Source organism: Nerophis ophidion, linkage group LG19, assembly GCF_033978795.1.
Source record: "Nerophis ophidion isolate RoL-2023_Sa linkage group LG19, RoL_Noph_v1.0, whole genome shotgun sequence".
Classification (NCBI taxonomy): domain Eukaryota; kingdom Metazoa; phylum Chordata; class Actinopteri; order Syngnathiformes; family Syngnathidae; genus Nerophis; species Nerophis ophidion.
In genome coordinates, this window is record NC_084629.1 from 37190395 (window position 1) to 37207834 (window position 17440).

The 17440-nt window shown below is 47.3% G+C and overlaps 1 protein-coding gene across 1 annotated transcript in view; it reads left to right on the plus strand.

Moving 5' to 3' along the window:
* htr1fa (5-hydroxytryptamine (serotonin) receptor 1Fa) overlaps positions 1-17147 on the plus strand; it is a 136852-nt gene extending 119705 nt beyond the window's left edge. The window contains exons 2-3 of the mRNA XM_061878866.1: positions 4826-4938; positions 15380-17147. Of these exons, the coding sequence (XP_061734850.1) occupies positions 15381-16571 (1191 nt within the window). The 5' untranslated portion in view covers positions 4826-4938; position 15380 and the 3' untranslated portion in view covers positions 16572-17147. The remainder of the gene's footprint in view (positions 1-4825; positions 4939-15379) is intronic.
* The last annotated feature ends 293 nt before the right edge of the window (positions 17148-17440 follow it).

The following is a 17440-nucleotide window of genomic DNA, read 5'->3' on the forward strand; positions in this document are numbered from 1 at the left end:
ATGTTCTATCTACACTTCTGTTCAAATGTAATAATCACGTATTCTTCTCTTCTTTGATACTTTACATTAGTTTTGGAAGATACCACACATTTAGGTATCGATCCGATACCAAGTATCGGACCCACAGGATCATCCATATTCAAAGTCCTCATGTGTCCAGGAACGTATTTCATGACTTTATAAACCTGATACACATTTTTGAAAAACAAATGAAGATTTTGTGACAATAAAAATATCGATGTAATCGTAGTAGTATCGACTAGATACTCTCTTGTACTTGGTATCATTACAGTGGATGACAGGTTTAGATCCACTCATGGCGTTTGTTTACATTGTGACGCCGGTGAGCTATTGTATCCTCCTACGGTGTGTAGTGAAGCATGTTTAGCTATTCCTCGTCCTCCGGTGATAATGCTACTTGTCAGAAACTTACTTTATTTGTGGCTAAAACACTAAAGCAGCTCTTCCTGAGTTTGTTTCCGTGTTAAAACTTCACATTTCTCTTGACTTTTTACACCAAAATACGTCCGTTCTCCCTTTTCTGTCCACACACTGTGTCTGCTTGTAAGTACTCTGTGTGTGCGCGCTGCCAAACATGCTCCTCTGCTTGTAAAACCAGCAATGTCACCACGTTGGACCGTTTTAAGGTCCTGAAAAACGCGTTCGATGTAGGAGAATAATAATGCACAGGCCCGAATTAGAGTTGAAGAATTTGATACGTGAAGCCTGTTTTGCCGATGTGGTGATATCCATGCTGACAAAGAATATCGGACACATTACACTTTCACATAAAATATATGTTTATTGTTGCATGTTTGTCCTTAAATAAAATAGTGAGCAAACTAAACAACTTGTCTTTTAGTAGTAAGTAAACACACAAAGACTCCTACCTATTATATTGTCTGGATTATGAGGGACAAACTGTAAAAATGGATTAATAATCCACTTGTTCATTTACTGTTAATATCTGCTTACTTTCTGTTTTAACATGTTCTATCTACACTTCTGTTCAAATGTAATAATCACATATTCTTCTCTTCTTTGATACTTTACATTAGTTTTGGAAGATACCACACATTTAGGTATCGATCCGATACCAAGTATCGGACCCACAGGATCATCCATATTCAAGTCCTCATGTGTCCAGGGACGTATTTCATGACTTTATAAACATAATACACATTTTTGAAAAACAAAAGAAGATTTTGTGACGATAAAAAATATCGATGTAATCATAGTAGTATCGACTAGATACTCTCCTGTACTTGGTATCATTACAGTGGATGACAGGTTTGGATCCACTCATGGCGTTTGTTTACATTGTGACGCCGGTGAGCTATTGTATCCTCCTACGGTGTGTAGTGAAGCATGTTTAGCTATTCCTCGTCCTCCGGTGATAATGCTACTTGTCAGAAACGTACTTTATTTGTGGCTAAAACACTAAAGCAGCTCTTCCTGAGTTTGTTTCCGTGTTAAAACTTCACCTTTCTCTTGACTTTTTACACCAAAATGCGTCCGTTCTCCCTTTTCTGTCCACACACTGTGTCTGCTTATAGGTACTCTGTGTGTGTGCGCTGCCGAACATGCTCCTCTGCTCCTAAAACAGCAATGTCATGACGTGACGATGCGCCGTCATGCCTATTAGAACAATGATGTGTAAGTTATCACACAACTCAAATGCTTAAAGGCTGTTGCTATAGTTGTTATCAATTGTGCTGTAGTTGTACTTTTCGTGATGTAAAAAAAAATTTTTTGAATATGGGGAACTTGGACTTTTCAAAAAGAGTATAGTACCATTTTTGATTCATTAGTACCGCGATACTATACTAGTACTGGTAAACCGTACAACCCTAATACATACATATACATAAATATGCTGACCTTGATTATTTTGTGTTAGGATTAATGCAATTTAACATTCAAGATGTTGTCATCACCTTGCCTTCATTAAAATACATCTTTTTTACCATTAAGATAAGAAGGTGACAGGCGACCTACTAATGTGTGAAACGCATCCGGAGTGAACCAAACCTGTTTCAAATAATGGACTTATTTCTAAATACATGATGAGGAAACAACGACATAAAGAGTTTTTCAATAAAAATAAATATATAACTAAAACAACAATAGACTGAATAGACTGCAAAGACAAGCTATTTCATGTTCACACTGAGAAACGTTTGTTATTTTGGGCAAATATTAGCTCATTTGGAATTTGATGCCTGCAGCGTGTTTCAGAAAAGCTGGCACTAGTGGCAAAAAAGACTGAGAAAGTTGAGGAATGTTTTTCTGTGCAAATAATCGATAACTTGGAATTTATCGGCAGCAAAAGTTGTCACAGGGGCATTTTCACCAGTGTGTTACATGGCCTTTCCTTTTAACAACACTCAGTAAAGTGAAGTGAATTATATTTATATAGCGCTTTTCTCTAGTGACTCAAAAGCGCTTTACATAGTGAAACCCAATATCTAAGTTACATTTAAACCAGTGTGGGTGGCACTGGGAGCAGGTGGGTAAAGTGTCTTGCCCAAGGACACAACGGTAATGATTAGGATGACGGAAGCGGGAATCGAACCTGCAACCCTCAAGTTGCTGGCGCGGCCGCTCTACCAACCGAGCTATGCCGCCCCAAGCCGGGACATGGTTTTGGGTTGCTTCTTCGATGCGGAGAGGATTTGGAACGAGTCAGGCGTGGATGTGAGTACATGATTCATTTTATTTATACAGTCCTTTGAGACATTTGTGATTTAGGGCTATATAAATAAAAATTGATTGATTGATACACTAAATACAAAAAGGTAAACAAATGGCTCGCTCGAGGGCGGAAAACTTGGTTATGAAACATAAGACTAGAACCGAGAATATAACTATAAACGTGAAACAAAAACACTTGCTCGATGGCATGAATAACAATGAACTATAAACTAAAACAGCACGATGGCAGGGCTATATACAAACGAAACAAAATCTTACGTGGCGTGGTCAAAACAATCATCAAGGTGGCAAGGAAAGGTAGGTGCGTGGTCTTGAGGTAAGTAGCAAGTAGGCAAGCAGTAGCAAGTGGTATGCAAGCAAAGTTCCCAGGCCGATGAACAGAAAACAAATGATTTAAATAGTGGCTGTGGTGATGAGAAACAGGTGCAGGACTGAGGGCAGGGGCGTGACTTGGAGACCAGGTGGAAACTAATGGGTTACTATGGAAACAAACAAAACCAGGAAGTGCCAAACAGGAAACAAGAGTCCAAAAAACAAAACATAACATGATCCAACATAAACCCTGATTAACAGGCATGACAAGTAAAGGTTTGGGAACTGAGGAGACACATTTTTGAAGTGGAATTATTTCCCATTCTTGCTTGATGTACAGCTTAAGTTGTTCAATAGTCTCCCTTCTGCTATTTCAGGCTTCAAAATGCGCCACACATTTTCAATGGGAGTCAGGTCTGGACTACAGGCAGGCCAGTATAGTACCTATACTCTTTTGCTACCAAGCCATGCTGTTGTAACACATGGCTTGGCATTGTCTTGCTGAAATAAGCAGGGGCGTCCATGATAACGTTGCTTGGATGGCAACATATGTTGCTCCAAAACCTGTATGTACTTTCAGCATTAATGGTGCCTTCACAGATGTGTAAGTTTCCCATACGTTGGGCACTAATACACCCCCATACCATCACTTTTCTCCTATAACAGTCCGGATAGTTCTTTTCCTCTTTGTTCCACAGTTTCCCAAAATAAAATTGAAATGTGGACTCTTCAGACGACAGAAGACTTTTCCACTTTGCATCAGTCAATCATGGATGATCTCAGCCCAGGCAAAGGGTTTCTGGGTGTTGTTGATAAACGGCTTTGGCTTTGCATAGTAGAGTTTTAACTTGCACTTACGGATGCAGGACAAACTGTAGTTACTGACAGTGGTTTTCTGAAGTGCTCCTGAGCCCATGTGGTGATATCCTTTACCCACTGATGTGGCTTTTTGATGCAGTACCGCCTGAGGGATCCAAAGTCAGTAATATCATCGCTGGCGTGCAGTGATTTCTCCAGATTCTCTGAAAATGTTGATGATATTACAGAGTGTAGATGGTGAAATCCCAAAATTCCTTGCAAAAGCTGGTTAAGACATATTTTTCTTGAACAATTTACCCACGCGTTTTGTTGACAAAGTGGTGACCCTCGCCTCATCTTTTCTCGTGAAAGACTTGAGCATTTCTTGGCAGTGGTTTTTACACCCAATCATGGCACCCACCTGTTCCCAATCAGCCTGTTCACCTGTGGGATGTTCCAAATAAGCGTTTGATGAGCATTCCTCAACTTGCTCAGTTTTTTTTGCCACGTGTGACAGCTTTTTTGAAATGCGTTGCAGGCATCACATTCCAAATGAGCTAATATGTGCGGGGGAAAAAAACAAAGTTTAAAAATGTGGGTGTAAAAATATATAGAGGCATTCTACATATTTTAAATAGTATATTTTCTGTATAACTGTCATGTTTGAATACCTGAGTGTAGAATCTAAGCTGTGAGCAACATTTGCCTACAAAATGTTTTTGATATTCCATCACCACATGAAGTGTGATACATATATTTCACGCCAACTGACGTGAGGACCGATCCAGTCTTTCTGTAAGTTGCAACAGTGACTTGCTAAAAAAGCAGCTTTTCGATGATGTTGCCGACTTTTGCTCTGGCTTCCTTCTCACCTGTGTAACTATTCTCTCTCTCTCTCTCTCTCTCTCTCTCTCTCTCTCTCTCTCTCTCTCTCTCTCTCTCTCTCTCTCTCTCTCTCTCTCTCTCTCTCTCGCTTTCTCTCTCTCTCTGTCGACCCCAGCTGTTCCTGGGCGAGCGAGGTGAAGTGATGGCAGATCCGGCAGGCAGAGCGCATGAGTGCACCACGTCCACTGCTGCGTGAAAACCACTGGAGAGCAAAGTGTGGAGACCAAGGTACAAAAACAAGACTTTTCAAGTGTTCCACATCTTTTATACACATACTGTGTGTGTGTGTGTGTGTGTGTGTGTGTGTGTGTGTGTGTGTGTGTGTGTATATATATATATATATATATATATATATATATATATATATATATATATATATACATCCATTTTCTGCCGCTTATTTCCTTTGGGGCGGCGGGGGGCGCTGGCGCCTATCTCAGCTACAATGGGGCGGAAGGCGGGATACACCCTGGACAAGTCGCCACCTCATCGCAGGCCCAACACAGATAGATAGACAACATTCACACTCACATTCACACACTAGGGCCAATTTAGTGTTGCCAATCAACCTATCCCCAGGTGCATGTTTTTGGAAGTGGGAGGAAGCCGGAGTACCCGGAGGGAACCCACGCATTCACGGGGAGAACATGCAAACTCCACACAGAAAGATCCCGAGCCTGGATTTGAACCCAGGACTGGAGGAACTTCGTATTGTGAGTATATATATATATATATATATATATATATATATATATATATATATATATATATATATATATATATATATATATATATATATATACGGACGGTCTGGATAGGTTGAAAAATCTGGAAATGGTGAATGTTTGAAAAAAAGCCAATTCATTTGGAATGGGGAAAAATGTCCCGGAAAACCTGTAATTCTGGGAAATTTCTGGAATTTGTCGAGGGAAAACCCGACATTCCGGAATAGGCTGAACAGTTTGAATTTGGAACGCCTTGAATCGCGCCAAAGTCTAGAGAAGAATAAGAATAGACCTCCTTTTTAGACCAGTTGATCTGCCGCTTCTTTTCTTTCTCCTATGTCCCCCCCTCCCTTGTGGAGGGGGTCCGGTCCGATGACCATGGATGAAGTACTGGCTGTCCAGAGTCGAGACCCAGGATGGACCGCTCGTCGGGACCCAGGATGGACCGCTCGCCTGTATCGGTTGGGGACGTCTCTACGCTGCTGATCCGCTTGAGATGGTTTCCTGTGGACGGGACTCTCGCTGCGGTCTTGGATCCGCTTGAACTGAACTCTCGCGGCTGTGTTGGAGCCACTATGGATTGAACTTTCACAGTATTATGTTAGACCCGCTCGACATCCATTGCTTTCGGTCCCCTAGAGAGGGGGGGTTGCCCACATCTGAGGTCCTCTCCAAGGTTTCTCATAGTCAGCATTGTCACTGGCGTCCCACTGGATGTGAATTCTCCCTGCCCACTGGGTGTGAGTTTTCCTTGCCCTTCTGTGGGTTCTTCCGAGGATGTTGTAGTCGTAATGATTTGTGCAGTCCTTTGAGACATTTGTGATTCGGGGCTATATAAATAAACATTGATTGCATTGATTGATTGAAGAAGAATAAATTGTTGGATTTTGGTGTAGAAAACCATATGAGTTTGATCTTCCCCCACAATATTGACTTATTTTTCCTAAGGGAAGCGTGGTTCTCCCCCAGGTGTCAACAACACGTTCTCCCAGCCCCCCCCCCCCCCTACAACCTTAGCTTCTCCAGCACGCCGTGACTAGTATGTCGGGCCGGAGGCGTGGCTACGGTCACAATCAGACTTTACTCTCCACCAGAGTCAGCTTTGAACTCGTCGTGCTCACACTGCCCACTCCTGTCTTAACGTGCTGTCCTTGACCGCACACCAAAGCAGAATAAAATAAGTGGAGGATTTTAACATCCATGTCGAATGCACCTCTGATCAGCTGGCGAAAGGTTTGAACTCACTATTAGAATCTTTGGACCTCACTCAGTCCATAGCCTGTCCGACACTCGATATTCTCATCTCCCACGGACCGTCTCTGCCTGGTATTAAATGGTAAATGGGTTATACTTGTACAGCGCTTTCCTACGTTCAAGGTACTCAAAGCACTTTGACACTAGTACCACATTCACCCATTCATTCACACACTGATGGCGGGAGCTGCCATGCAAGGCACTAACGACTGCCCATCAGGAACAAGGGTGAAGTGTCTTGGGGATTGAACCCATACCTGCCAACCTTGAGACCTCCGAATTCGGGAAATGGTTAGGGGTGCGGGGTTGAGGTGGAGTGGGGCGTTGGGGGTTGGGGGTTGGCGGGGTTTGGTGGTAGCATGGAGTGTAAATTGTAGCGTCCCGGAAGAGTTAGTACTGCAAGGTGTTCTGGGTATTTGTTCTTTTGTGTTACGGTGCAGATGTTCTCCCAAACTGTAAATGGCAAATGGGTTGTACTTATATAGCGCATTTCTACCGTCAAGGTACTCAAAGCGCTTTAACATTAGTACCACATTCACCCATTCATTCACACACTGATGGGGGGAGCTGCCATGCAAGGCCCTAACCACCACCCATCAGGAGCAACGGTAAAGTGTCTTGCTCAAGGACACAAAGGATGTGACAAGGTTGGTAGAAGGTGGAGATTGAACCCATACTTGCCAACCTTGAGACCTCCGAATTCGGGAGATGGGGAGGGGGTGTGCGGGGTTGAGGTGGAGTGGGGGATTGAACCCATACTTGACAAACTTGAGACCTCCGAATTCGGGAGATGGGGAAGGGGGGCGCGGGGTTGAGGTGGAGTGGGGGATTGAACCCATACTTGCCAACCTTGAGACCTCCGAATTTGGGAGATGGGCTGGGGGCGCGGGGTTTAGGTGGGGTGGGGCGGGATTGAGCTGGGCGAGGTTGGGGGGGCGGGGTTCGGTGGTAGCAGGGGAGCATATTGTAGCGTCCCGGAAGAGTTAGTCCTGCAAAGGGGTTCTGGGTATTAGTTCTGTTCTGTTTATGTTGCGTTACGGTGCGGATGTTCAGCCAAAATGTTAAATGGTAAATGGGTTGTACTTATATAGCACTTTTCTACCTTCAAGGTATTCAAAGTGCTTTGACACTATTACCACATTCACTCATTCATTCACACACTGATGGCGGGAGCTGCCATGCAAGGCCCTAACCACCAATCAGGAGCAAGGGGGAAGTGTCTTGGGGATTGAACCCATACTTGCCAACCTTGAGACCTTCTAATTCGGGAAATGGGGAGGGGGGACGGGGTTGAGGTGGAGTGGTGCGGAGTTGAGCTGGGCTAGTTGGGTGGTGGCGGGGTGTGGTGGTAGCAGAGGGTGCATATTTTCGCGTCATGGAAGAGTTAGTCCTGGGGTTCTGGGTATTAGTTCTGGTCTGTTTATGTTGCGTTACGGTGTGGATGTTCACCTAAAATGTTAAATGGTAAATGGGTTGTACTTATATAGCGCTTTTCTACCTTCAAGGTATTCAAAGCACTTTGACACTAGTACCACATTCATTCATTCATTCACACACTGATGGAGGGAGCTGACATGCAAGGCACTAACCACCACCCATCAGGAACAAGGGTGAAATGTCTTGGGGATTGAACCCATACCTGCCAACCTTGAGACCTCCGAATTCGGGAGATGGTTAGGGGTGCGGGGTTGAGGTGGAGTGGGGCGTTGGGGGTTGGCTGGGTTTGGTGGTAGCATGGGGTGTAAATTGTAGCGTCCCGGAAGAGTTAGTACTGCAAGGTGTTCTGGGTATTTGTTCTGTTGTGTTACGGTGTAGATGTTCTCCCAAAATGTAAATGGTAAATGGCTTGTACTTATATAGCGCTTTTCTACCGTCAAGGTACTCAAAGCGCTTTAACATTAGTACCACATTCACCCATTCATTCACACACTGATGGGGGGAGCTGCCATGCAAGGCCCTAACCACCACCCATCAGGAGCAAGGGTAAAGTGTCTTGCTCAAGGACACAAAGGATTTGACAAGGTTGGTAGAAGGTGGAGATTGAACCCATACTTGCTGAGACCTCCGAATTCGGGAGATGGGGGTGGGGCGCGGGCTTTGAGGTGGAGTGGGGGATTGAACCCATACTTGCCAACCTTGAGGTTGGGGGGGGTTCGGTGGTAGCAGGGGTGCAAATTGTAGCGTCCCGGAAGAGATAGTCCTGCAAAGGTGTGGGGATTGAACCCATACTTGCCAACCTTGAGACTTCCTAATTCGGGAGATGGGGAGGGGGCACGGGGTTGAGCTGGAGTGGTGCAGAGTTGAGCTGGGCGGAGTTGGGTGGTGGCGGGGTGTGGTGGTAGCAGAGGGTCTATATTGTAGCGTCCCGGAAGAGTTAGTCCTGCAAGGGGTACTGGGTATTTGTTCTGTTGTGTTTTTGTTGTGTTACGGTGCAGATGTTCTCCCAAAATGTAAATGGTAAATGGTAAATAAGTTGTACTTACATAGCGCTTTTCTACCTTCAAGGTACTCAAAGTGCTTTGACACTATTACTACATTCACCCATTCATTCACAGACTGACGGCGGGAGCTGCTATGCAAGGCCCTAACCATGACCCATCAGGAGCAAGGGTGAAGTGTCTTGCTCAAGGACACAACGGACGTCACGAGGTTGGTAGAAGGTGGGGATTGAACCCATACCTGCCAACCTTGAGACCTCCGAATTCGGGAGGGTGCATGGTTGAGGGGGGGAGGGGCGGGTTTGGGGAAGGGCGGGGTTTGGTGGTAGCAGGGGGGTGTATATTGTAACGTCCCGGAAGTGTTAGTGCAGCAAGGGGGTCTGGGTATTTGTTCGTTTGTGTTTATTTTGGGTTACGGTGCAGATGTTCTCCCGAAATGTAAATGGTAAATGGGTTGTATTTATATAGCGCTTTTCTACCTTCAAAATCCTCAAAGTGCTTTGACACTATTACCGCATTCACCCATTCATTCACACACTGATGGCGGGAGCTGCCATGCAAGGCCCTAAACACGACCCATTAGGAGCAAGGGTGAAGTGTCTTGGGGATTGAACCCATACTTGCCAACCTTGAAACCTCTGAATTCGGGAGATGGGGAGGGGGTGCGGGGTTGGGGTGGGGTGGGACGAGATTGAGGTGGGCGGCGTTGGGGGGCGGCGGGGTTTACTGGTAGCAGGGGGTGTATATTGTAGCGTCCTGAAAGAGTTAGTCCTGCAAGGGATTCTGGGTATAATGTTTTGTTGTGTTTGTGTTGTGTTACAGTTCAGATGTTTCCCGAATGTAAACGGTAAATAGGTTGTACTTACATAACGCTTTTCTACCTTCAAGGTACTCAAAGTGCATTCACCCATTCATTCACACACTGATGGCAGGAGATGCCATGCAAGGCCTTAACCAGGACCCATCAGGAGCAAGGGTGAAGTGTCTTGGGGATTGAACCTATTATTGCAAACTTTGAGACCTCCGAATTCGGGAGATGGGGAGGGGACGCGGGGTTGAGATGGAGTGGGGCAGAGTTGAGCTGGGCGGGGTTTGGTGGTAGCTTGGGGTGTAAATTGTATCGTCCCGGAACAGTTAGTGCTGCGAGGGATTCTGGGTAATTGTTCTGTTGTGTTTATGTTGTGTTACGGTGCTGATGTTCTCCCAAAATGTGTTTGCCATTCTTTTTTGGTGTGGGCTCACAGTGTAGGCGCATATTTGTAACTGTGACCTGTATGGCTGTTGACCAAGTATGCCTTGCATTCACTTATGTGTGTGTGAAAGCCGCAAATAATAAGTGTCTGGGCCGGCACGCTCTTTGGATGGAGGAAAAGCGGACGATACGACAGGTTGTAAAGGACATTAAAGGCAGTGCCCCCAATATTGTTGTCCGGGTGGAAATCAGGAGCAATTCGGGAAAATGGTTGCCCCGGGCAGCACGTTGGTGCAGGGGTTAGTGCATGTACCTCACAATAGGAAGGTCTTGGGTTCGATCCTGGGCTCGGAATCTTTCTGTGTGGAGTTTGCATGTTCTCCCCATAACTGCGGGGGTTTCCTCCGGGTGTTTCCTCCCACCTCCAAAGACATAGGTTGATTGGCAACACTAAATGTTCCCTAGTGTGTGAATGTTTCTGTGAATGTTGTCTGTCTATCTGTGTTGGCCTTGCGATGAAGTGGCGACTTATCCAGGGTGTACACTGCCTTCCGCCCGAAGCAACTGAGATAGGCTCCAGCACCACCCGCGACCCCGAATGGGACAAGTGGTAGAAAATGAATGGATGCATGGATGATTGCCCCGGGAGATTTTCGGGAGGGGCACTGAAATTCGGGACTCTCCCGTGAAAATCGGGAGGGTTGGCAAGTATGATTGAAACCAGGAACCCCACCGTCTGCGCCGTCCCCTGGTATTGACGTTTCTGATAGTCCCATCACTCACTCATCTGCTTTAAAGCTCTAGCACAGGCCTGGGCAATTATGTGGAATAGGAACACCAATACAAAAACCTCACAATAATGTCTGATCGCAAGCTAAAAACATTATGACGGACCGCCTTAAAAAAACGGAATGGAATTATACGTGTTTTTAACTGAATGAGACAGCCAGAATGTACATGGAAACAAAGAATGGGGGGTTTACAATATTAACTGAATGATAAAACACTGAATATTGACAACATATGAACTATACGGCGAAACGCAACAAAAATGCTACAAACACAGCGAAATATGAACGTGAACAAATGAAAAAACCCACCTACGATCTGATATATCTGATACATCACTAAGTTTTAGAACTTTGTTGTAAAAATCTCCTTCCATGTCTGTCCCTGACACCCGCATTTCAGGCTCTGGAAAAACTCTGTGGAAACACGCCCCACCCACACTGATTGGTACCTCGTCCAAGCTGCTGTAACTTAGATGACCATAGTAACTAATTAGATGACCATAGTAATCTGCAGTCCAAATCCATAGTTCTCGCCCGGAAAAGGGTGGTGAGGAGACCCTGCCCCAAGTGGAGGAGTTCAAGTACCTCGGAGTCTTGTTCACGGGTGAAGGAAGAGTGGATCGTGAGATCGACAGGTGGATCGGTGCGTCGTCTTCATTAATGCGGGCGCTGTATCGATCCGTTGTGGTGAAGAAGGAGCTGAGCCGGAAGGCAAAGCTCTCAAAGCTCAAAGCTCTCAAAGCTCAAAGCTATACAAGTACAACCCATTTATTTATTTAATTTACCGGTCGGTCTACGTTCGCATCCTCACCTATGCTCGTGAGCTTTGGGTTATGACTGAAAGGATAAGATCACGGGTACAAGCGGCCGAAATTAGTTTCCTCCGTCGTGTGGCGGGGTTCTCCCTTAGAGATAGGGCGAGAAGCTCTGCCATCCGGGTGGAGCTCAAATTAAAGCCGCTGCTCCTCCACATGGAGAGGAGCCAGATGAGGTGGTTCGGGCATCTGGTCAGGATGCCACCCGAACGCCTCCCTAGGGAGGAGTTTAGGGCAAGTCCAACCGGTAGGAGGCCACGGGAAAGACCCAGGACATGTTGGGAAGACTATGTCTCCCGGCTGGCCTGGGAACGCCTCGGGATCCCCCGGGAAGAGCTAGACGAAGTGGCTGGGGAGAGGAAAGTCTGGGCTTCCCTGCTTGGGCTGTTGCCCCCGCGACCCGACCTCGGATAAGCGGAAGAAGATGGATGGATGGGTGGATGGAGACAGCCAGAATGTACATGGAAACAAAGAATGTGAGATTTACAATATTAACTATAAATGATAAAACACTGAATATTGACAACATATGAACTATCAGGCGAAACGCAACAAAAATGCTACAAATCCAGCAAAATATGAACGTGAACAAGTGAAAAAACCCACCTACGATCTGATATATCTGATACATCACTAAGTTTTAGAACTTTGTTGTAAAAATCTCCTTCCGCATCTATCCCTGACACCCGCATTTCGGGCTCTGGAAACACTCTGTGGAAACAATCCCCACCCACGCGGCTTGGTACCTCGTCCGAGCTGCTGTGACTTAGATGACCATAGTAATTAATTAGATGACCATAGTAACTTCCAGTCCGAGTCCATGGTTCTCGGACGGAAAAGGGTGGAGTGCCATCTCCGGGTTGGGGAGGAGACCCTGCCCCAGGTGGAGGAGTTCAAGTTCCTCGGAGTCTTGTTCACGAGTGGGGGAAGAGTGGATCGTGAGATCGACAGGCGGATCGGTGTGTCGTCTTCATTAATGCGGGCGCTGTATCGATCCGTTGTGGTGAAGAAGGAGCTGAGCCGGAAGGCAAAGCTCTCAATTTACCGGTCGGTCTACGTTCCCATCCTCACCTATGCTTATGAGCTTTGGGTTATGACTGAAAGGACAAGATCACCGGTACAAGCGGCTGAAATGAGTTTCCTCCGCCGGGTGGCAGGGTTCTCCCTTAGAGATAGGGTGAGAAGCTCTGCCATCCGGGAGGGACTCAAAGTAAAGCCGCTGCTCCTCCACATGGAGAGGAGCCAGATGAGGTTGTTCGGGCATCTGGTCAGGATGCCACCCGAACGCCTCCCTAGGGAGGTGTGTAGGGCACGTGGCACGTGGCAGGAGGCCACGGGGAAGACCCAGGACACGTTGGGTAGACTATGTCTACCGGCTGGCCTGGGAACGCCTCGGGATCCCCCGGGAAGAGCTTGATGAAGTGGCTGGGGAGAGGAAAGTCTGGGCTTCCCCCGCAACCCAACCTCGGATAAGCGGAAGAAGATGGATGGATGGATGGAGTAACTAAGTAGATTAATATAGTAACTAGTATATCGTACAAAAGCACAGATTCCAACCATTGAAGTACTTTGTACAGTTCAAGACTTTGGGTCATTAGAAAACAGAACTGCACATCATAATGGCAGCAACACTTTCCATCTTAAAGATCTAAAAAAATTATTTGTTCCACATACGGCCCCCGGGCCTTAATTTTCCCAGGTCTGTGCTAGCACATCCACCTCCAACCAAGCATGTTCCTTTCTGCCGTCACCGGATAATCCCCTCCTCAACAGCCACTGGTTTTGCTGATGCTGGCCAAGAAACTGACCCAGGACCTGGCATACGCCCTGAAGGTTTCATCTCCTCTCAGATCTTGGACTCTGTTGCTCCTTTCAGTGACAAAGTCACCAAATCTTCTCCTAAACCGCGGCTAAATTAGACTTTGGTGCAGGCAGGCTGAGTGCAAATGGAAGAAAGATGGACTTCATGTGTCTTTGGGAATGTTGAGGGGCACATATCAGAAAACTGTAAAAGAAGCAAAATCTAAATATATATATATATATATATCGAACACTATCGCCCCTCTATCAGCTCTGTTATTACCTCTACCAGTGCTGTGAAATGTGATGCATTTCAACAGTTTTCCATTTATAAGGTCCAGTCTGTCAGGCAATCCATCCCAAAGGTCCCAACTACGGCCCTACTTGGTCCTCCCCTACAGCACATTTTGGAGAACTTTCCATTTCTAGTCTTAAAAAAAATCAGCCCAGAAATTAAACCCCACTGGCTGTCCTCTGGATATTATACCAGCTAAAATAATGCTGGAGGTTTTGGACACCATTGGTCCAGGCCTTGTTCTCCTTATGAACAGCTGCTTCAGGCTGGGTACTGTCCCCACTGCCCTGAGGTCAGACCACTTCTAAAAAAGCACAACCTAGACCAATTCATTCTATCCAACTTCCGTCCAGTATAACATCTCCCCTTTTCTGTCCAAGACCATGGAAAAACTTGTCCTCACACAACTTCAGCCACATCTGTCCCTCAATGATTTTGCTGGCAAGTTTCAATCAAGATTAAAAGTCCAAAATGACATTCTCATGGGTCTTGACACCAAAAATGCTGTTGTGCCATTCCTTTTGAATCTCACAGCTGCCTTTAACACTTTGGACCATGCAGTCCTCATGTGCCGCCCCAGCTTCAGGGCCCCAACCCAGATGCAGATCAAAGAGCACCCAGGTTTAGTACCCCAACCCTGATTTACATCATGGTGCAGAGAGCTTTAGCACCCCAACCCTGATGTACGTCATAGAGCACTCAGCTTTAGCACCCCAACCCTGATGTACGTCATAGAGCACTCAGCTTTAGTACCCCAACCCAGATGCACGTCATAGAGCACCCAGCTTTAGTACCCCAACCCTGATGTACGTCATAGAGCACCCAGCTTTAGTACCCCAACCCTGATGTACGTCTTAGAGCCCTCAGCTTTAGTACCCCAACCCAGATCCACGTCATAGAGCACTCAGCTTTAGTACCCCAACCCTGATTTACGTCATGGTGCAGAGAGCTTTAGCACCCCAACCCTGATGTAAGTCATAGAGCACTCAGCTTTAGTACCCCAACCCTGATGTACGTCATGGTGCACCCAGCTTTGGCACCCCTACCCTGATGCACATCATGGTGCACCCAGCTTTAGCTCCCCAACCCTCGCTCCTGCAGTGAAAAACTGCCTTTTAACAAAAAATGGCTATAAGTATTTCTTATTACTGTTTTAATATGCCTGGTTTTACTTGCTTTGAACCCTTATTTCCTATAAGGCACTTTGTGCACCATTGTTTTGTTGTACGTTGCTATACAAACAAACCTTGATTAATTGATTGATTTTGTGTAAAGCTGCCAACTGACAAACTATCCAAGAAGTGAGCAGTCAAAACAACGCATACAATGTCCAATAATTCCTTGCTGGTTTTCTTTCAGAATGGATTTTGCCAACTGCACCGAGGGCGTGTTCGCGACAAGCAGCGGCGGTTTCGAAACAGCGGATACCGCCAAGCAACCTCCCAAGAAGATCCTTCTCTCAGTCACGCTCTCCGTCCTGGCCGTGGTCACCACGTTCCTCAACTGCTTGGTGATCACCGCCATCGCCGTCACGCGCAAGCTGCATCACCCGGCCAACTACCTCATCTGCTCCTTGGCGGTGACGGACCTCCTGGTGGCCGTGCTGGTCATGCCTTTCAGCATCGTCTACATTCAGAAGGAAAGCTGGCTGATGGGCCAGGCACTGTGCACCCTCTGGTTGAGCGTGGACATCACATGCTGCACCTGCTCCATCCTCCACTTGGCCGCCATTGCCATCGACCGCTACCGGGCCATCACCGACGCAGTGGAGTACTCGCGCAAACGCACGGGGGCCCGAGCGGGGGCCATGGTGGCGGTGGTGTGGCTCTTGTCCATCCTCATCTCGCTTCCTCCTCTCCTGTGGCGTCACTACAGCGGTGATGCAGATGAGAAGGACCAGTGCATCATCCTGCACCATCACATGGCCTTCACCCTCTACTCCACCCTCGGGGCCTTCTACATCCCACTGCTGCTCATCCTCATCCTCTACTATAAGATCTACCGGGCGGCTCAAACTCTGTACATGCGCCGGGAGGCCAGCAGGGCGAGCCGCCAGTCCTGCATGACCAACGGCAGCATGATCCCGTCATCCTATCCCGGCGAAGATAAGGACAGAGGGCCTCGGAGCCCGGAGCTGGTCAGCCCGCGAGATAAATCTTTCTCCGACCCTTCCACCGAGGAGCCCCCACGCGAACGGGCACGTATTTCGGTGAAGAAGTTCCACTGCAAGTCTCGCCGGCACGAATCTCGCAGTGAGTCACGGCGGAGCCAGCTCTCCCAAGGACCGCGGATCTCGGGCTCGCGGGAACGCAAGGCCGCCTCCACGCTGGGCTTGATCATCGGCGCTTTTGTCATCTGCTGGTTGCCCTTTTTCGTCAAGGAGGTGATCGTCAACACGTGCGGCTCGTGCAGCACGTCGGTGGAGACGGCGGACTTCCTCACGTGGCTGGGCTACCTCAACTCGCTCATCAACCCGCTCATCTACACCATCTTTAACGAGGACTTCAAGAAGGCTTTCCAGAGACTTGTTCGATGCAGCAGTTACCTCTGACCGCTGACCGCTTGGTACGAATTAGTGATCGGAGCAAAGGAAAGAGTCGGACTTGCCTGAAAGGGAGGAAAAATAACATCTCCCGAGTGGAAAATGGGAGACACGTTTTCAGAGGCACTCGACGAGGCACTTGAGTCTCTTTACTACAGCAGCAGAGAAATGTCCACTTTGCATTTCCTGTTATGATTACCCGAGCCTGAGAGCTCATTGGGGGTCTCTCAAGATGGACCATTGTTTACCTTTTCCATGCCCGGTTTTTGAGCGGTGGTCGTCCTTTTAGAGATCAGAAATATTTCCCCCATTTTGTCCGAGTGGCTGACGGGAACAAAGAATGTCAAAAATGTGTAGCGGGATGTTTATCTAAAGCAGGGATGTCCAAAGTTCGGCCCATGTTTTATTGGCCCCACCCACATTTGCAAAACACGTCCCAGATTACAACTTTCCATCCATCCATCCATCCATCTTCTTCCGCTTATCCGAGGTCGGGTCGCGGGGGCAGCAGCCTAAGCAGGGAAGCCCAGACTTCCCTCTCCCCAGCCACTTCGTCTAGCTCTTCCCGGGGGATCCCGAGGCGTTCCCAGGCCAGCCGGGAGACATAGTCTTCCCAACATGTCCAGGGTCTTCCCCGAGGCCTCCTACCGGTTGGACGTGCCCTAAACACCTCCCTCGGGAGGCGTTCGGGTGGCATCCTGACCAGATGCCCGAACCACCTCATCTGGCTCCTCTCGATGTGAAGGAGCAGCGGCTTTACTTTGAGTTCCTCCCGGATGACAGAGCTTCTCACCCTATCTCTAAGGGAGAGACCCGCCACACGGCGGAGGAAACTCATTTCGGCCGCTTGTACCCGTGATCTTATCCTTTCGGTCATG